The 21,721-nt window shown below is 49.2% G+C and overlaps 1 protein-coding gene across 14 annotated transcripts in view; it reads left to right on the top strand.

The window, feature by feature from the left end:
- FOXP1 (forkhead box P1) overlaps positions 1-21,721 on the top strand; it is a 305,369-nt gene that overhangs the window by 161,405 nt on the left and 122,243 nt on the right. For all 14 annotated transcript variants that reach the window (XM_005885061.2, XM_014532393.1, XM_014532392.1 and 11 more), the window contains one exon: positions 1,070-1,171. In XM_005885061.2, the coding sequence (XP_005885123.1) occupies positions 1,070-1,171 (102 nt within the window). The remainder of the gene's footprint in view (positions 1-1,069; positions 1,172-21,721) is intronic.

The following is a 21,721-nucleotide window of genomic DNA, read 5'->3' as shown; positions in this document are numbered from 1 at the left end:
CCGCTATGCTGTGTGCCTGAAACTAATGTAATGTTGTATGGCAACTGTCCTTTACCTAAAACAGGACAGAACTGAAACATACACTCTGCACTTCAGAGGACTCTCCTGTTTTCCGTTTGCTTTACCTCCGATTCGTATCACCGCAGTAGTCGCTGCCTTTAAATAACACCCTCCTCTGGCATAAGCCATAGACAGTCATTTTTGGGAGACACACCAGCTTTGTTCAGAGGTGCAGGACGTGCCCTTCAAGTCGACTTAGAGGTCAAATATGGAAAGTCCTCCCCTTACACAGTCCACCGAGGCTCCCTTAGTAGAGCTCCCCTGTTCGTCTTCCTTCCCAAGTGACGTCACCCACTGTGCGCGCCACCTAACTCTTCCTGGTTTTGGACTCGGATGAGGTGAACGTGCTCCTTTCACCTTGAGTTCCCGAGCTCCCCCCGCGGAATTGGAGGGGGGGGGTGCCTCGTCTCCGACGTTTCTGCCTTTGCCAGGTGCCTCCCAGCTGCTCCCCGCCGCCTCCCTCACATTCTCATGGCCGTGTTCCGCGTGCCGTGTTGATTTTTGGTGGGGAGAAAATGTCTGCTTAGGTGGGTTGCTGTGCCTAAAGAACTCTGTGAAACTGACTAAACCTAAGAGAATGTCAACAGATTCAGGAATGTTTTTCAACTTAGATGGGTGGAAAGTTTTGTTTGCTGTTCCATTTGCCTGGAATTGGGAAAGACGATAACTTGTTCTCCCCTCACCCCCACCCTCCATATGTTTTTATTGATTTCAGAGAGGAAGGGAGAGAGAGAGAGAGAGAGAGAGAGAGAGAGAGAGAGAGAAAGAGAGAGAAACATCAATGATGAGAGAATCATTGATTGGCTGCCTCCTGCATGGCCCCTACTGGGGATCGAACCCGCAACCCGGGCATGTGCCCTGGACCAGAATCGAACCTTCAGGCCGACGCTCTATCCACTGAGCCAGACCGGCCAGGGCGGGAGCTCGTCCTTAAGTGCCCCGTGGAGTCCCGGCGCAGCTGCTCTGACCTGTGGTAACGGAGACCTGTCTCTTCCACTTTTCCTTGCAGGCCCTTCAGGTGGCAAGACAGCTCCTTCTTCAGCAGCAGCAGCAGCAGCAGGTCAGCGGGATCAAGTCGCCCAAGAGGAATGACAAGCAGCCAGCCCTGCAGGTAACGTTCTTTTTTAAAGCACCTGGGTGTGTGCCCTGAGCGGGAATCAAACCCGCAGCCTGTCAGTGCACCGGACAGCGTGCAGCCAACTGAGCCACACGGCCGAGGGCCAGGTAGCAATTCTTTTAAGAGTAAAAGACGTTACCCACGTGGACAGCACTGACCAGGGGCTGTGTGAGGGTGGCAGTCACGTTGCAGCCCTCCGTGGAGGTGCCACCAGCTTCCCAGCGGAGTGTGATGTCGCAGGGAAAGGTCTGCTGAACCCGAACGTGTTGTCGTTGGGTGAGACCTGCTGGGGTCAGGACAGTCGGCCGATGCGCGGGGGCAGGTGCGGTGCTTGGGCCGCTCGCTATGAGAGAGGGTCACGGTGCTCACATGCATCGCCACCTTCTCTGTCGACAGGTCTAAGCGGTCCCTCATGATGGGGTGCACACATACCTCCTTCAGTGGGGGGGGGCAGGGGACAGTGGGCAGTGTCTGGTGTTTAGTTTTCACGCTTGGGGGAGCGGTGGTGCGGCTGACACGCTGGGAAGTGGGAAGTAGAGGCAGGGATGCAGCTGGACACCCTGCGTTGCAGAAAAGTCCCCGCCACACACCACTGTCGGCCCGCCACACACCACTGTCAGTCCCGATGCCACCAGCCTCGGGAGCTGTTCCCGGGACTGAAGAGGCTGCTGTTTTTAACGCACCCGGTCATGGTTGTCATATACACTCTTGTCCTGAGTGGATGTTTTCCACATACTTCTGAATTATTCATAAAAAGTGATGAGCAGTTTTTATAAAGATACCAAGAAGTACTGTGTTAGTGACTTCTCCTTTCAGGCACAATGTGGGAAGGAGTGAGTTTATACAAGTTTAATTTCGATTTTCTATCGGAGTAGAACACTTTAATACAAACTTCAAAGAGCCTTGACTCGGGGTTGGCACTCCCATCCGGAGAGGGTGGTGCAGGCCGAGGCGGCCGCTCCTGCCAGAGCGGAGGGTGGCGTCCTGGCTTGGGGCTGAGTGGGTCTCCCACACGGACACTCGGGACAGAATCTCTAACTGCTGCTGAGGGCAGAACTCGGTGCTAAATCATTGGATCACGAAGTCAACCCAGATTCTGGATTGTGTTGACTCTTCTCAGATCAGAGCAAACCACTGCCCAGTGCACCTTCCCTGGCGGCGGCCACACGACCTCGGGCAGCCATCCTCCTGCGCCCCCGGGGACAGCATGGCCGCCGAGGGAGGCTGGGCGCCGTGGTGGCACTTGGCCGGACGGTGGGTGCACGTTGTTTCCAGCGCTTCCCAACGCGCCTCCTGGGCAGAGCCTCACGAGCCCCCTGCTGCTCGGTGTTCACGAACGGAACGGCCGTTTTAATGAGGGCAGAGCCGGCCGTCCAGCTGCCCACCGGGCTGTCGTGCAGAGGCCTCCGGACAGCTCCGGGGGACGGGCTGGGACGGCACTGACCTTTCAGCTGGGAGCCTGTTTCTCAAGAGTCGGATAAGCTGGAAGGATCACACTGTACCGTTTCCGTCGTCAGCTGGGACTGGTGTTCCAGGGGTCAGCAGCGGAGGCCGCACTGTGGACTCCCGAGCAGAGCCCATTGCTGGGACGCAGTGCGGCACTGGGACCTGTCCTGCCGACGGGATGCCATTAAAATGCTAATGCATTCACGCGCATGGAGCGAGCCAGCCTGCCACTCGGCGATCCTGGTGACTGTCCGCTCTCGCACAGCCTGACACCCGGGATTCGTCAGCCTCCAGTGTCTGGGGAAAGTCTCTGTTATTGGGGGTGGACGCTGACAGAGAGTGGAGCTGAGCTTAGAGACGTAAGGAAACCGCGTGCACGTCCGGGCTGCCTGGGCGCTGCCCGCAGTGTGGAATACCACGTGTCACTCTTTACACTGGACTTATTTTCCCTCATATGGCATTTTTAGGTAACTTCTTTTCCAAGATGAATGAAGTTCCTTTAGGGCTAAGTATATGAAGTCGGGTTTCAGGGGGTTCCTTTGGGGCGCTGTTCTTCTTGCCTGTTGTGGTGTTTCAGCTGCAGAACAGTATGATAGAGCCTCATTTTTCTTGGCAAGGACAGCGTCAGGGCGACCTAACGCATTGGCTGAGGGGCCGTCTTGATGCTGCTTGTGCTAATGAAGATGTTCACGTCGCTCCCTACCCTCAGTGGGAGGCTGGACAAGCAGAGAATTTAGATCAGCTTTAGGAATTGATTGTGGGAAAGAGTTGGTTGTGTCTGTGTGTGTGCGCACGCGTGCAGCATGGAGGATGGCTCCTCGGCTGCCCGGTGGGGTCATGCAGGTTCACTGAGCTTTATCAGTTGGCAGGCCTTCCACAGCCAGGCAGAAATGACTGGCCGAGGTCCCATGCAGGTTATGCCGTTCTGAAAATACGTATGTGGGCTCTGGGACTCACAGGAGGGGTCACCTGTGCGTGTGAACATGCCTGGCATGCCTCGCCGGCGGCTCAGCGCTGTTCCTTACTGACCCCTCCCTTCGTTGCTAGAGACCTATTTTCACAGACGTCCGGCCTTCTGCATGGAGGAGGCTGCACAGGGAGGAAGAATTTGATCTGCTGATAGCTGGAGGAGAAAGAAAGCAACCCAAATCCCCAAATACACTGTGACTCATATTTTAAGCATATCTCACACTTCCCTGCTTCAGGCTTGGCAGCGCTCCCCGCTTCACAGACTGGTGATGCAAACAAAAGAACATGGAAAGTTAGAGGAGCTCTCTGTGGTTACTCGATAGAGAGCACAAAATGTAGTCAAACATCCCCAATTTCAACTAATTTCAGGGAGAACAGCGTAAAGAGAGAATCATGTTCTTTGCTACGCATATTGAACAAAATCTGAGCTACCACATTCTTGGGTGACATTGTGGTTTATAGAGAGGACTGGCTGAGTATAGATACTGCTTCCCAAGTTCTTTAAAAATACTTACTAGCCTAAATAGCCTCTTATTTTAGTCTTTATTTGCTTTGCCAATTTTTCATGAATGATACAAATGAAAACTGGCCTCATCTAAAATTCAGAATCAGAATGATCTGAGTTAATTACATGCAACTTGGTGGACATTTCTCGAACAGCTGCAGTGTGGGGAACATCTTAGTGACGCCCACGGATACGAGACTGTGGGAGACACAGAGCCTGCCTTCAGAATGCTTCTGAGTTGTAAAAAATTAACAAGTTTTCGCTGCAAAAAGAAAATTATATGTAAGTAAAAGTAGTAGGCTTACTTTTATAAATATTTATATACTTCTGAAGATTGCTTAAACAAGTGAAATAAATGCTTAATAGTGCAGGTGTGCTCATAAGCTGGAAAATGTGGAACTTTACTGGCTGAAGATTAATTTGTGAGTAGATGAGCAATTTTATTGATCACATTTTGGAACTTTGACCACCGTTTCTGGGTAGTAATTCATTTTGGTTCTATAAGCATCTAGTTGTTGGCATGAGTACGTAAACTGGAAGGAAGTCAAATGACACATTTTCTCCTAAGAAAGTAAAGGACATGTGGATTCTGGCAGCATGGAGGTTAGGAAAGAAAGTCACCCTGCGTGATGCTCGCAGTGGGAAGCTGGCCACAGCTTCAGGCCAACACGAAAGCATTGGAATTTGAACCCATCACCTGGTAGATTTCCTCTGGCCTGTCCCTCCCTTCCAAGGTCAGGCCAGGCACAGCCCCCCCTCAGGGTGTGGCCCCCGGGGCCAGGGCCCAGGAGCGCCACTGGCAGGTGAGCCCCTGGCCCGCTGGCGGCTCAGGATGAGGAGGACGCCTGCTCTACCTGAGGGGGCTCTCAGACCAGGTCCGCAGGTGTTCCTCGGCATGTGTTTGCGGTTACATAAAACATGCTTTAGGCGGCATTTTCACTTTGCATGAATGCCATATAGAACCTTACCACCTCCTTCATTCCCATGGGAATAAATTGGTAAGCGGAAACCTTTTGAGAAAACCACAATTTTATGCTGTAGGTAGTAAAATGGGATAGTTTTGAAATACTGACCCTTAAAAAATATCCCTATGCAGTGAATTAATTAAGTGGATAATTCAGGACAAGGAGCCAGATTCTTTTTAAAATGTGTAGAATTAACATTGTCTACAGGTGGCATCCCTGCCATTAAGTTGGTATGAAGTGTTGAAATTTCAGTACCTTTATCACTTGACCTTGGAGAATCCCAAAACCTAAAAAAATGAGTCTTGATAAGAGACAATACAGTAGAAATGATATTTCAGAAACGTCATTAAATCTTTCAGATCACACACCCGATAAAACAGTGGCGGCACAGGGGCCCTCCTCCCAGGCCAGCCCTCACACAGAACCCTGTGTCTAGTGATGAGGGTTTCACGACCCCAGGAAGCCCATCTTGTTGCCTGGGTTTAATATCTTCGCTTTAAGAATTTATTTTTTTTCTAAAATAATGTTTTGTCCTTGCTGTCCCCCAAAATTCTGAGTTTAGTTGTAATATCGTGAGCTCACTCACTCGTCCATTTCAGCAGCACAGGGTGACTGTGTCCTGGGCTGCCCAGTCTGCTGGCTGGGTGTACTTACTGATAATTCTCATTCTCAGAAGTAGCTCAGTTCAGACATTTAATTATATGGTCACCTTAGTTATATGTATCTAAGCCTTAAAATGCAAGTGTGATGCTAACATTTTATATGTAAGCATGTATTTGTCACCATATACACAGATAATTAATGGTTAGTAAATGTGTAATGTGGACAAGCCCCAGCTACCCTATGGTACAGGAATGATTATTAAATTACTAGAGGCCCAGTGCACAAAATTCATTCACGGGTAGGGTCCCTAGGCCTGGCCGGTGATCAGGGCCAATCTGTGGGGTGACTGGCGGGGCGATCGGGAGGCCCCTGCTGGCACCCACCTTGGAGGTGACAGGCAGGGCAATTTCGGGGGCAGCGCCGGCCCACTCACTGGTCGGCCCTGCCCCTGCCACCGGTCGCCTCCTTCTGTGGGGTGACCAGCGGGACAGTCGGGGGCAGGGGGCCCTGCTGGCACCCACCTTGGCTGGCCTGGGGCCTGCAGGCTGTGAGCAGCTCCTGCGTTGAGCATCTGCCCCCTGGTGGTCAGTGCGCGTTATAGCGACCGGTCATTCCACCGGTCGTTCCGTGTTTGGTTGATTTGCATATTAGGCTTTTATTATATAGGATTCTCTGGGTGAGGAAAGTGAAACTTAGAAATTTAGAGAGGTTAAGTGACCTGCTCCAGAGCATGCAGACAGTGGCAGCACCAAGATGGGAACGGGCTGTATAGGGCCACAGATAAGCTAATTCCACAGGCCAGCTCATCACGGCTTCTCCTTCCATGTGGACTGCTCAGCAGCTGCTGAGTGCCATGTTTTCCATAGATAAATCATTATATTTTCCATATCATAGGCAAGAATAAAACCAAGCCACCCAAAACCAATTCCACTGTCAATATCTGGATTTCAGTGCAGGGGCCCAAGACCTGCATAGTTATCTAATTGTCACCTTGCCTGTGTGTGTCACAGCCGTGAGCAGCAGCAAAGAAAGGCAGTTTCTTATTCTCCAGGGTGAAGTGCTCTTACGTACTTCCATGTGTTGGAACATGGAAAAGTATGTTATAACCATTGTTGGGGCTAGGAGGTGGGGAAAAACATCGTTGACTGGTCAAAAATGTGTAAATTGCTGACAGAATGACACATGTAATTAAGAGTGCTCCTACTATTTTACCTTGTGGTTTACACCTTCAGTGTTGAAAAAGAGAGTGACTCCCACCTCGCTAATTACCATTATCACTGGAATGCCGGGGCTGGAGTCATTAGCTCCATGTGCATTTAATTAGAGGAAGGCTGGAATTGGATTTAACTTATTACTTTTTCATGGATCACTTTCTTGTCATCACTTCAAATTGGATTGCAGCCCCAGGTAACTAATTATGAGAGCCAGAGGATCAAGAGTGAAAAAAAAGGTAATTAGGAATAACACTGTTGGACCCTTGCTGGTCGTCCACTTGTGCCTCGGGCAGGGGGTGGGGGCTGTGTTTTGTAGTCTCACAGATTAGGGAGTGAGAGGGATGTATGGTTGCTGGGCATCATGGGAGTCTATCACCACCCATAGTGGTTTCTATGATATACAACTGATTTGAAGATGTCAAATCAACGTGGTTCCACAATCAGCGCCCTAATACCTAGATTACACTTGTAAAGCAACAGATTGGCTGGAGGTATGAGGCATCCAACAACTGTAGCCCGGGGGCCCCCCACACACATTACAACAAAGCTGTCAGACGCCCCTGAGCCAAAGTGCAGGGTATTTTAAGGAAGGGAGTTAGGATTTAATGAACGTATTAATGTTCCAGAAACATCATTCACCTCTGGCAGGAAGACATAGCAGGCGGGACAGCAGGAGGGTTAGGGCTCGTGCGTCGGGGAGTTTTGTCCGTTTTCAGCAGACGCAGGCGCTGGCACTCCTCCGGTGCCGTGCCGCCCGGGGCGCGGATGGGCCGGTTCTGTTCCCTCCTGCCCCCATCGAAAAAGACTGTAAAACAAATTATATTGTTTCCATGTGCAGAGCAGAATTCAGAACTGCAAGCAATCAATTTTATTGACAATGTCTGAAAAAAAGTGTTGATGACAGTTTGAGGATGTGAAAGTTGGATTTTTAAAGTTGCCAGTACTAAGTGTGGCAAAAAAAGAAAAGAAAAAGAAAAAGAAAGGAAGGAAGGAAGGAAGGAAGGAAAGAAAAAAAGAAAAGGAAAGGAAAGAAAAGGAAAGAAAAGAAAAGAAAAGAAAAGAAAAGAAAAGAAAAGGTTGAAATTAACCTCATTACTCAGAAAAAGTCGTGAGTTAGCTTTCTGAGAAGGGGTCTCTGGTGGACGATGATGGCATGATGAGAAGTCTTGAGACTCAGCCTGTGGGTTACCTTGAGGAGAGAAGAAGCGTCCAGAGAAGTGAATCACCAACTGAGAGGGCTTGAGTTTCCTTAAGTTGTTTAAAATGGGTCTTAATGTTCTGTTAATGTAAGCAAATAGACGTGAGTCAGTCTTGGGTGGCTTTCAAACAGGGCAGGGAGGCTCGGGGCTGCTTGCTCTTCTGCAAGAAGCACGGTGCGACCGGCACCCACCGGAGGGCCGTGGCAGTGTTCCCACGTGACCCCATTCTTCTCCTGGGATTGGCTTCTTTTCCTGTGTGAACCTTCTAGGCAAAATCTCAAGAAACAAAATAGTAATATCAAGTCTAATGCAAAAAGTTAAAGCTTTTTTTAACATCTTCAGTTGGTTTAGAATTTTTGTACACAACATCGTCTGTGGTTGAGAGAGGGCACGGCAAGGTCAAGTGATGTAGTGGTTTCCATCTTCCACGAGCTCAGTGTGTGATAAAAGCAGAGCCTTGATTTTGTAAGTCTGCAGGAATTTCGATGAAGTGCAGAGGTCACGTTCCCTGTCAATTTGAGTAGCCAGCATTTTTAAACTACTGTTTTTTCTTCCTTTTTGTGTGTCTTTTCTTCCCTGCCCCCGCCTCACCATGAACCGTGTCCCTTTCCTGACACATGCACAGTGAGTCCTCCAATCTGAAACTCATTAGCACACAGCACTGGGCCCTGGCCAGTGGTTAGAAAATTTCCTGAAGCTGGAATAACAGCATTTGGTGCGAGCACCACGGAGCAGAAGTGACAACGGGGTAGTCTCGCTTCCCTGGCCGCCAGCCCTGCCGGGAAGCCAGGGCCCGTGCTGCCAGCACCGGGAGACGGGGCTGGCGAATGGAGAAGCTCGCTCCTTAGAGAAATGAGCTTCGGACATCTCAGGGCGATACCCTTTTCCCCAGCACTTATCATTTTAATTGGGCTGTAGGTATTTATCAACATTGGCTGCCGGAACATGAAAGCAAGCTGTTAGAGAAAAAGTATGAAAACAATTTCTGTGAGATAATATTTTTCACTTTTGTAACTATAGGGAATTCATTCATTCATTCATTCATTCAAACTTTATTCATTGAACCTCCCTATATCCAGGCAATGTGACCAAGACGGAACTCTTGCCCTCACATTAGAAAAGTACACAATTCACTGTGGGTCAGGATAATTTAAGCCAGGTTTTCAAACAGGAAACTGAGTCCCCAAAATATGACAGCAATAGTATTATATTAAATAGCAGGCGCTGAAAGTGTGCTGTGTGCTCACCACATGGGGCAGTGATAGCGAACCTATGACACACGTGTCAGAGGTGACATGGGAACTCATTTTTTTGGTTGATTTTTCTTTGTTAAATGGCATTTATATAAAATAAATATCAAAAATATAAGTCTTTGTTTTACTATGGTTGCAAATATCAAAAAATTTCTGTATGTGACACGGCACCAGAGTTAAGTTAGGGTTTTTCAAAATGCTGACACGCCGAGCTCAAAAGGTTCGCCATCACTGACAGGGGGTAAGGTCTGTTAGCATTCCCGTTTTGTAGAGGAGGGCAGTCAGGCATCGGAGAAGTTGCCTTGCCCAGGGCCAGACAGCTGGTGAGTGGCAGAGCTGGGCTCTTCTCCATGGCATCCGGCCGCCTCACGGAGCTGCTCCAGGCCCGGCAACGGGCGGCGGGAGGAACGGCAGCAGAGCTGCCGGGCCCTGATGCTCATCGCCAACCACTGGACAGCACTGTCTCCTAATCTGGACATATGTTTATGGGCACATTTGAAAAATAGTGCTTGTAATTGAAATATGCACTTTCTGAAGGGAAATGACGCTTGGGAAAGAGAAGAAAGAGGAGTATTACTCAAAGCCTGCAGACAACTGCAAGTAATTGTCCAAGGGCAGCCGTTGAAATGGAGAAGCAGCTTGGAAAATGTACGGTTTGGGAAATTTGTGTCCTGATGTAATTACGGTAGTTGTGAGTTGATGTCATGCTTAGTAACTGTTTTTGTATTGCCCGGGCCTTTGTTACTGAGCTGTGATATCATGAGCAAACTATTATAAACATAGCATGGGCATAGCATGCTTGTGTAACAAAAGATTGGGAACTTTTATTAAGTTTGTTTTCCTTGTCATATTGTAAAAATTTATTATGTGTACTGTGTATATTAGAAACAGATTTGGGTAATTCTGTCTAAATGAAGTCATCCCGGCTATTTCCAGACTGTCTGTTTTTGGTTGTGAATAATTTTCATACATCAGATGGTTGTCATATTTAGTCGCTCTCAGAATTTTAAAGAGAACATACCCCATTTTGAACTTATGGTGGACTGCAGCCTTGCTGTTGAGATTGTTTGAGTTTCAAATTATTGCCCAGTAAACTGCAGAGTGATCACTCCTCGTGGCTGAAGGGCCCAGCCTGCTGCCGCCGGTCAGAAAGAACTTCCCTTCCTCCAAGTACAGATGTTTAACTACTTCAGCGGGAGGGCGTAGAGCTGCCAGGACACGCCTGGGCAAAGGGGCCGGGCCTCGTCCTGCCGCTTCTATCCCGTGAGGACCCGTGGTGAGCGCTCACGGGCTGTGGGTGTGGAACGGCGCTCAGAGCCTCGCGTGACTCAGTCCTCCCGGCTGCGCCTCCGGCCCCTCGGGCCCACGGGCTTCTGACCCGGACGTCCTGCCGCTGCTGCCTCTGTTCCTTTCCACCAGCCGCTCTCCTTCCCACCTCCCCCAAAGCTGCCTTTCCTCCTCCTTGTTTCCTTGAATATTTTTTGTCACTAAATTCAGTCTCATCTTCACCTCAAGCTGTCTGACCTCCCAGGAGCTGGTTCGGCCTGTGGCTCACTCACGGTTTTGGAAATTGCCTTCTTTCCCCTTCCTCCCCGCAGGCCGCGGGCTCCACGGCGCAATCGCTCTGCCCCCCAGGCTCTTCTGGACACAGACCCCTTCCCAGCCCAGAGTCCAGCTCCTTTGGTCTTGCCTGGTGGCACCTCTGACCTCTTCCTTCTCTACCGAGGACTCCCCGCTGTCTGTGCCCTCCTAACCGCCTGGCCATGTCTTTCTTAGCTGAGCATCACCACAACTCCCCTTCTCTCTACTCCAGCTGATCTCGTTCACCGCCAGGCCCTACAGGTCAGAGTCTCATCCCCCCACGTTACTGGTCCTCAGATCTGCCACTTCTCCTTCCGCTGAGGTCTTCTATCCATTCCTTTCTGGGACCCCAGACCTCAGCTGGCACGTGCTGGGTCTTGGCAAAGAATGACAACCTGCCCCTCCCCTCAGCATTTCTCCTAGTCTTGCCCTAGAGGCCATGTCGCTCTGCTGTTCAGAAACGTTCAGGGTCCACTCCTACCTGCAGTCCAGCCCCCACAATCCAGGCTTCAAATAATGCTTGTTCTGTCACCTGCCACTTAGACACCAGGCCCCGGCGACCAAGTTGTTTGACTTTAATTCCAAGAGGATCATCTCTCTGTCTCTTTCTTCAGAAGGAAGCCAGAAGCCACGGCAGGGCTGTTTCCCTGCCTGTCGTTCTCTGCCCCGTTCCCCTGCTCCTCTTCGCTGCTGTCTGTGCGTGGCCTGGAGGGTTCCCCTGAGCTCCGTGGCCGTGGGGCTGCAGGCCAGGTGCTCCCTGTTGGATCGGTGTGAGGAGGCTGCTCTCAGAGCTGTGGATGAGTTCCGTCTGCTTCGTTCTTTATTCGGCAGCAGAAAGGGATTGTTCCTTATTTTAGGAGCAGAATCAAGAGCCACCCACACAGGCTTCAGGGGACCTGGTTGGCGGCGGCTCTGTCCAGGGGCAGGTGAGGGGCTCTGAGCAGAATGGCCCGCTCCAGCTCCGGACTGAGTGGCCAGGTCTGCCCGGGCACTGGGTTTGGCAGTGGTGTTGTGGGGCCTTCTGTTTGCCAAGCTTGACAGGTTTATCTGACATAGTCTACGCCAGTGATGGCGAACCTATGACACGCGTGTCAGAGGTGACACGCGAACTCATTTTTTTGGTTGATTTTTCTTTGTTAAATGGCATTTAAATATATAAAATAAATATCAAAAATATAAGTCTTTGTTTTACTATGGTTGCAAATATCAAAAAATTTCTATATGTGACATGGCACCAGAGTTAAGTTAGGGTTTTTCAAAATGCTGACACGCCGAGCTCAAAAGGTTCGCCATCACTGGTCTACACTGATCACATACCAGAGTAGAGAAGTCCTTGGGATTATTTTTTCTGGGAAGCCTAATGGATCCTATTGGTAACTATTGAAATAGCATCTAAAATTCAACGTATACTTTGTGCTGTTCCCTATCTCCTTATTCAAGACCAGTCAAACCGTATTCTTACCACATATCTCTTCATGGTCAACCATGAGGAGTGATTTGTCCTTAAAGGCACAGGATCTGGTACACTGGATCCCCATACGAACTCAGCAGCGTGGTGGGACTTTCAGAGATGTGTATCAGGCTGTGTGAGATGAGGCACGTGGTTAACAGCGTGGCCTCTGGTGTTAGGCTCCAGGTTCAAGTCCCAGCACTATCTTACTGCTGTGTGACCTAGGAAAAGTCGCTGAAGCTCCCTGCATTTTCATTTCTCACCCAGAGAACGTGGCTCATTACCTCAACCCCTGAAAGTGATTGTGAGGATTAAGTGATTAATGTGTGAAAAGTGCATGCACAGTGCCTGAGACATAGTAAATTCTCGGAAAAGGTAGTTCTTCTAATAATTATATAAATTCCTTTTAAAAGGAAAAGGACTACCTGCTGAATGCCATATTACATTGTAATTCATTTGCTATCATCACTATTCACTTGTATGTGTAAGCAGCATAACGGGACTACCTTTTGCTCGTAGTGTCCTTGTGGTTGAACACACTGGATGGGAAGACATCAGGCTCCTCATCTATAAAAGGGGTGACCCCAGTGCTCCCCAAGCTGTGGTGAAGACCAGCTGATGTAACTAGAAACCAGCAGCCTGGAGTGGTAACTAGATACCAGCAGCCTGGCACACAGCAAGCGCTTAATAAATGCCCGCTGCTGTCATCACCCTCCCTGCTACTCCTGTGAGCAGCATTGTCTTCATGGAGCATTCTTTTTCTAAATGTGTCCATTTGGGCATAAATAAAGCTTATCCTGTTCTAAAATTCCATCCTGGGTTCTCTTTTGTCCTGGTCTTCCCAGAATTTTACATGAATTAAAGGTAGGTTGTTTGAATAGCCACGGGACTATTCCCGCATCTGGAATCTTGAAGCTTTGGCATCCTACGCCCCTGGCACGAAGTAGGCAATCTGTAGATGTGTCTTTCAAAAATGGGTTAGTGAATGAGTGAGTGGCAAGGGAGTGAGTAGTCAAATAGCTGAACCAACCAGAAAGGGAAAGTGATGCTGCTTAGTGGGAGAGGCGGCAGGTGTCTCAGGTTCATAGCTCTCCAGGAACATTTCAAGGGCGTAAACCCAGCATTAAAAGGACCCAGGTCTGTCCGGCCTGCATCTTGCCAAGCACGGAGTGAAAATCGGAAACCCCCGCAGTGCGGTCTGACTGCCTCATGGTTGCTTTTCGCCTTGTACGTTTGCTAATCTGTTTAAGGTATAATGTTAATGGCATAGAACTTTAATTCATAAGAATAGAAAATTAAAGGAGACTAAAGGCAAAATATAGAATTGTATTTGGTGTCAAGATGAAAGTTCAGTGAAGCATACTGAAGATGGAGTAGACCATTAAATAAACTTGGACAGAAGGTGGAAAAGGTACCTAAATCTCTCATTTTGAAATGAATTGGTTTGCTTGATTATTTGCAACAGTATCTCAGGAAAATCCAAGACAAATTAAAGCAAAACAGAATTTAATTGAGCTATTATTTTGCAGACTTTGGCTTAGTTTCAGACAGCCTAATCAAATTGTGCTTTGCTCAAATAACTAATGTGAAATGCAGCCTACCAACAGATGTTTAAAAAGAGTCTAATTGGGAAATCTACATCCTGGATTTAGTCTGTCTCATTGGTAAAAATAGCTACAAATTTATATTTTCGAGAACGACGCCCAATGACAAGCATTTCCAGAAAAGATAAAGTTTTCTTCAAGGATGCCTAGTGCTTGGGCGGAATTATCTTGAGTAGTCAAAGGTGGCACTCTGGAAATTAAATTCCTGGGAAATTCTCCAGCTCCGTGCCATACTGAACGGAGAGAGAAATCTCCTTTATCACATTACGTCACCAGAGTCCTGTTACGGTCCCTGGATCGTGTCAGGGGCCCTCGCGCTGCAATTTATAATGAGCCCTTGCAAGTCGTGCGAGGCACACACTGATTGATGACATTTAAAGGTGCTGTCAAGGTGGCTAGGTAATGAAGTCGACCTTCCTCCCTCGTTTTCTCAGTTTCAAGTTTGTATATATAAAGGAACTATTTCACCTGCCACATTTGCTTGGAACTTTTCATTAAATCTACAAAAGGAATTTGGCTTAATAGTTAACTCTTTTCTTCCTTTAGACCAGGGGTCAGCAAACTCTGTAAAGGGCCAGAGGGTGAGTATTCTTGGCTCTGCGGGCCAGTCTGTCGCGGCAGCAATGCAGAAACAGCAGCACATGTGTGAACGAATGAGCAGCAGTTTCAATCAGAATCCACTGGTGGATATTGAAATTTGAATTTCATGCCATTTCATTTATCATGAAATATCCTTGTTTTGATTTCTCCCCAAACTATCTATATATATAAAGAGCCAGGGCCATTACATCCGAAACAACCGAACAGACAACTGAACAGACGCCCGAACAGGCTGAGTGGGGAGACAAGGCTGGCAAGGGGGTGAGTGAGGGACGACCAAACGACTGAGCAGCAGGCTGTGTGGGGTGACCAGGCCGGCAGGGGGGTTAGTGAGGGACGACCAAACGACCCATGGTGGGGGGACGAAGGCAGAGAAGGCAGTCGTGGGCGAGATCAGGCCGGCAGGGGAGGCCCATTGGGGGCGGGATCAGGCCTCCAGGGGGGGGCAGTTAGGGGCGGTCAGGTCGTCAGGCAGAGGAGGTTAGGGATGATCATGCTGGCAGGGGGGCCAGTTAGGGGCAATCAGGCAGGCAGGCAGGTGAGCAGTTAGGAGCCAGTGGTCCTGGATTGTGAGAGGGATGTCCGACTGCTGGTTTAGGCCAGATCCTGGGGATCGGCTGTCGGACATCCCCCAAGGGGTCCCAGATTGGAGAGGGTGCAGGCTGGGCTGAGGGGACCCCCCCCCCATGCACAAATTTCATGCACCGGGCCTCTAGTCTATAATAATAAAAGCATAGTATGCAAATTGACCGAATGGTCGAATAGCAGAACAACTGTCTGGACAACCATGCAATGACACCCACTGGTGCCAGGCCAGCCAAGGCGGGTGCGATGCGATTGGTTGGGGGCCCCACCATCACCCCATGGTCACCCTGCAGAGGGGGGCCCAGGCCACCGGCCAGCGGGGGAATCAATTTGGGGGCTCCATGATCGCCCCAAAGAGGGAGGCCCAGGCCACCAACTGGTGGGTGGGCAGGGCTTCCTTCTGCAGGGTGCAATCTATTGCCCCAAAGAGGGAGGCCCAGGCTACCTGGCCGGTAGTGCTGTAGTGGTTGGGCGGGGCCTCCCTCTGTGGGGGCAATCCATTGCAGAGCCCCGGCCGGGTGGGCAGGGCCTATATCTTTGGGGTGATCAATGGTGGAGCCCCACAATCCAGTGTTTCTCAGCTCCCGCAGAGGGAGGCCCAGGATGACGCCCTTCCCTCCCACGAGTGCATGAATTTCATGCACCGGGCCTCTAGTTTAAAAATATTAAAAAAAATTCTCAGCTGAAGGGCCATACAAACACAGGTGGGCCAGATTCGGACTATAGTTTGCTGACCTCTGCTTTCCCAGGCCAGAGTAGGTCTCGAGACTGTTCATTGAATAATGTTGCCTGGATGAGGGGACTAGCTGTCGTTGGCCAAGCCTCACACTGGCCAGGGACCGGGTGGTGCCAGCTTGGGACCAGAAGCACCTGCGTGGAATTTGCGCAGAGGTGCCACCCAACACCCAGCTTTCTTTTCTTCCACCTTTTCAGTCTGAAATCTTTCTACACCTTGTTGTAGGTGTAATGATGAAAGTAGTAATTGTTTGAGATTCAGAAAAATGGACTTAGCTGCCAGGGTCTTAGCTAGCCTGGATCTCATACTTGTGTGAAATTGAAAAAGGCACCTTTTCAAGACATCTGATTCTAATCTGTGAGAGTATTTTCATAATACACCTGACTTTATTACATTAAAACACTTCACTGCCATCTGCCAGAAAAGTCTCCTGCAGATGTAAGGGTGGCACCGAGTCAGCAGAGAGCCGGACGGGCCGAGGTGTCCACAGTGGCGGGCCCTCCCTGCGTCCCCCCAGGGAGCCCTGGTGATTTCTTCCCTTGCTCACATCTCAAATCCAAACTTGTCTGATTTTGGCACAGGGACTTGCGTCTGTAAGCCTCAGTTTCTTATTTACAAAAGATTGTGCAGTGTTTCTCAGCCCTGAAGGCACATCAGAATGAATATGATTTTTATCATCATCAAGATCTAGGTCTCAAAGCTTTTTAAATCATCACTAGATTCCTGACCTCTGTCTACTGAGTGAGAATCTGGGGCTCCGGCCAGGCGTGGGCACTGGAGAAGCCGCCAGCCTGCTCTGCACCCTCCGTGGCCCACACCCCTGGTCACGGTGACGGCCACATTTCTTTCCCACTTGAAGCCCGCGTCCCTTCCATTCTGTTTCCCTCATTTTTTCGTGCCCAGCCTCCTCCTATAGGGGTAGACTGAACTCTCTGACTTCCTCTCATCAATGTGAGCGACAGATGTGAGGGAATCCCTGGTCAGGAGGCTTGGCTTTGGCTTTGGCTTTGGCAAGTTGCCCAGGAAGTAGCGCGGGGCAGAAGGCTGGGTGTCAGGGTTGGATAGGCCAGCCTCCTGTTAACGTCGAGTCCTCCTGAGCAGCCGGGAGTGAGGACAAAGAAGAGTCATACTGAAGGTCTGTCCGGGGTGTCAAGCACGGGCGCATCTCCTTTTCTCCATATAGTTGTGCATTTCTGCTTTGGACTAGAGCAGGGGTGGGCAAACTTTTTGACTCGAGGGCCACAATGGGTTCTTAAACTGGACCGGAGGGCCGGAACAAAAGCATGGATGGGGTGTTTGTGTGAACTAATATAAATTCAAAGTAAACATCATTACATAAAAGGGTACGGTCTTTTTTTTTTTTAGTTTTATTCATTTCAAACGGGCCGGATCCGGCCCGCGGGCCGTAGTTTGCCCACGGCTGGACTAGACCTACTGATAGACCACATTTTATAACATGTGCCCATTTTTATGGTATTTCCGGGCCAACCCCAATGGGAAATACTGTAAGTCTCACGAGATCATTAACTTGATTTCCTACCAGATTCACCCGGATACATTTCAGGTGTTGAAACTGGCCACATCGCAGGCACACCTCGTCTCTAGGAGTTTAGGGCACACCTCATGCAGGAACTTGAATGTTATTGGAAATGTAGGGTCTGTATTTATCCAGAGCCTTTTTTCCTTTGGTGTTTTTGAAACAAACACTTGCTCTGCTCATTTTGCAAAATATAGCAAGAAAGAACTACCGATGTGGAACCAGAAAGACAGACTGTGGTCGGACCTCCTTGCCTGCACTGCCTTCTCCGCATCTTACTTGGCTTTTTCTATTTATGTGGAACCTCTGCACTCCGCTGCTCTGTGGGAATTTGGGGCTCTTAACTGATGAAGGCAAACAGTCTTGGAGCAGCCTGGCCCATGAGGTCCCCCGGGCATTTGGGGCATGTTTTTTAAACGTAACACCAGTTGCATGAGGCCCGAACACCCATCATCTAACAGCAAGTAGCCAATCTGACTTGTTTTTTAGTGCAGGTCACCAATTGGAGTTCTACAAAAAAGAGATTATATTTTTTTGACTTATGAGCAGCAGGCCAGACATTTTAAAGGAAATTTAGAGAGCGATAATTTTTTAAATGTACACAGATGAATTTGAAAATAAATATTTCACTGCCTGCACAGCTCTATTTAGAACCCTGGCTTTGCAGAGTGCTCCAGGAGCCGTACCACTCTGCACGGCCCGGGTCAGCTGATGCACAATGTATTAATGCCTAACTGATGAGAACGTAACTGCAGAGCAGGCATAATGAATGGGCTTGCAGAAACCTGAGGAGATCAAGATTTTGACTAACAGGAGTCTGGGCAGACCTGGTTTATAAAAGGGTCCTGAGGCCAGCTGAGCCTTCCTCTGTCTGCTCAGCCGAGGGTGACAGCCGCTGGAGCTGCTCCCAGGAGCTTGGTCCGGGTCTGCTCCCGCCTCCGAGCTCCTCGTCACCCCGTGGAGCCAGCACTTGCCCGCAGGCTCCTGGTCGCCCCAGACCTGCTGGCTGTGGAGCTCCTGGGCCTCTTGCTGTCTGCTGTCCGGGAGGGTTAGTTTCCATCAGCGCCAGGAGGTCTCTGTGACTTCAGGACCTTCTTCTTGAATGAGAAGCGCTGACTGGGAGCAACCTGAGGACAGAGGTTGGCAAACACTGGCGGCGGCAGGGGGTGGCGGGGGGCCAATCCCGCAGCCTGTTTTTGTAGGAACTACAAGCCATATACATTTTTAAATGGTTAAAAAAATCAGAAGAAGAATATTTCATGAAGAATGAAGATTTCAGTGTTCACTCACGGGTTTTGCTGACCGGCTACTCCCAGTAGATTTCAGTAGTTGTTAGTGTGTAAAAGCCTAAAGTACTTCCTTAGCCTTTTACAGAAAACATGAGCTAATTCCTGACTTAACAGTTCGAGTTGATCCTTAGGACATCTTGTGAGGAGAAGTTTGGACATCCAACAACTTCCTTGTTTTATAGAGAAAAATATATGAAAAACAAAACAAATTTTCTACTTAATGTTGGAAAAAAGGCAGGACCTCGAGGGAAACTGACAGCATTCTCATGAGAAGATTATTGACCTTTATTATTATGGTCATCCACAGGACTTGTCTCTTAAGATACAGGAATCATTTGATATTAAAATTTTGTGGAAATGATATAGCAGTTCTATCGGGCAGCAAGGCTGCTAGGAAGAAAATGTGAGAATGGACGAGAGGACTGAGTGGCCCACTTCCTCATCCGCTGCTGTGCCCACTCCTGCTAACATTCCTCACGCCCCTCGGTGCCCTGGCCCTGCTGCAGACCGAGCACGGAGTGCGCTTCTCTGAGCCCTTGTCTGTGTGGGAGCCGCACAGAGGGAGTTACAAGGAGAGTCATACACGCACTAGCAGGTGTGGAGGTCGGACTATGGAAGTATAACAGGACAGAGCACTTGAAATATGACGGGTGCACCTGAGAACTGGAGCTTTAAATTGTGTTTACTTTAAATTAATTTAAATTTAAATGGCCAGTGGCTGCCTGCTATTTTGGACAGTGCAAGTGGAAAACATTTCTATCATCATAGAAAGTAGTATTGGACTGTGCTATTCTAGAATGTTCTTTTGCTTTTAAAACATTTTGGTAAGCAGATCCCCTGATGAAAGATGAGAAGAGCCTCTCCCTGACATGCGGCTCTCCGGCTCCCGCCGCCCGCTGCGCCTTCTCCAGGCTGCTTTGCTGTGATGGCCAGGGCAGGACAGGCCCCATGACCCCCGGGACGTCCACTGCCTCTGTCGGGCTTAAATTTTGCCTCCAAATAAGAGAAAACCTCCAAAGACCTGAACCTTCATTGATGGAAACCAAGCCAAACTCCCTCCCCACGGTGAACCACAAGACCCTTTGAAAACATGATTATTTTTATTTCTAAACTTAAAATGGAAATAAGAACTTTGAGCATTTGAAAATTACACTTGTCACCAAAAAACAGCTTAAATCATTCCCTCTGAAAGTTTCCTTCTAGCGAAGTTTTGTTTTGGTCCCACAGACTGGCCTCCTCCTGTCCTCCATCTGAACGGGGGCCGTGACCTTGAGTTCCCACTGGTGCTGCACTGGGCCCAGGGCCTTGCTCTCCCTTCCGCTCTCGGGTAGAGACGGGCATGCCCGGGCCTCCGGTTGGCTTTGTATAAGCCAAATCCTTGAACTTCCTTTCTTCTTTCTAAATCCTTTTCAGACTTGTGCTTCTCACACCTGCCCCATATAGATGTGAGGTTTATTGGCCTTTGTTTTATCAACACTGATATGATTAATAATATGGTTAATTTCTATTTAGATTAATAATAATGATAATAGCCATTATGGTGATTGGCTCAATGCGTTGATTCCTTAGCATAAAGTGTGGGGTTGCCTTTAGGCTTTAGCTTGAGGTGCTGATGAGAACACGAAGCTTAGTTGTTAAGACTCTGGAGTCAGAAATACCCAAATTCAAAAACCACCCTTTACCAACTATCTGACCTTGTCCAAGTTAGCTCACTTCTGCACTTACTCTACAAAAAGTCAAAATACCTACCCTCCAGTTTATATTGGAGGATTGAGCTTAAAGTTGTATACATATACATATAAAGAATCTGACACATTGTGCTCAGAATGTGACTTAGTTGTACAGCTTTGTTCTAATCATCGATACTGTGATACTGGTTGTGGGTTATCACTTGTAAGATCCCAGGCTGGCCTGCACGCGAAGAATTGGCATCTCCTGCGATGCGGAGAGTTTTCAGGGGTGACGGATGGTGGGCAGAGACTGCGATGATCAGTTCCTCCCCGCGCTGCGGAGCGAACTGCAGTTAGCACGGTCACGTCACCCTGTCCTCTTCCGTGAGCACAGATGAATTCATGTGCAGAGGGCTGTCCACACGGCGGGTCCTCCGGGCGGGCGTGACTTCCCTGTGATGGTCCAGGTAGCTGCACCTGCTGAGAAGGAACAGGGTGAAACCTGACCTCCCTCTGGGAGTCCCCTCTCCACTCACAGGAGGAATTGATACAGTTATTTTCTTTCCGACTTTGTCCTTAGGGGTGTGCCAAAAGGATCGGAAAACGCTAGTTTCCTTGTACATTTTACTCTGCTTGGGTCTTGGAGCATTGGGAAGGGAAGCCAGGTGTCAGAGTTGTCTTCTGCTAAGGCCTTGTAGTCAGGGCTGGCTGGCTTCTGGGGGGACTGAGTCGTTTGTTATTCTTCATTGCCCTGAGCCTTTCCCCAGGGGTGGTTCTCTTCGCACCTGCGGGGCTGTTTCACTTCTCCATCACCAATTCTGTGCTGCACTGGGCAAAGGTGTTCCAGCAGCCACCAGGACAACTCTGATACAAGCAGGGCAGTCGTGTTTTGTTAAGAAGCATCGAATTGTCCAAGAAAATGTGCAAGAGGCTTGGGAAGCACACTTCATTGAAAATAGGAATTTTGATATTCCCATTCTAATGGGAGAAGAACGCGGGAAGCAAGACATAGACTCTCCATTAGAGATTTCGGACAGACAGTGTGTATACCAGCTGGGTGCGCTCGTTTGCACAGTGTGTAACATTTTGTGGGGTTAGTTGCAAAGGTTCAAAAATCTGGGATTTTCCCACTAAAATTTCTTTGCCAGCTTATTCTTAAAAAAATCAGAAGCTCGAACCTCATTCCTCTATGGCAGCAGTATCTGTGGCTCGGAAACGCTGCCCCTTCCCACATTGCTCTGGGCTCCCAGCCAAGTGCACTGTTTCAGCCCGGCGTCGGCCAGCGAGCCCTTCCCGGCGGCCAGAAGCTCGGGGACAGTCCGCCTGGGGTCGCGGGCT

Source organism: Myotis brandtii, unplaced genomic scaffold (genome assembly GCF_000412655.1).
Source record: "Myotis brandtii unplaced genomic scaffold, ASM41265v1 scaffold89, whole genome shotgun sequence".
In the NCBI taxonomy this organism is placed as follows: domain Eukaryota; kingdom Metazoa; phylum Chordata; class Mammalia; order Chiroptera; family Vespertilionidae; genus Myotis; species Myotis brandtii.
The sequence above is the reverse complement of the archived record's forward strand: the minus strand, read 5'-3'. Positions and strand labels throughout refer to the sequence as shown.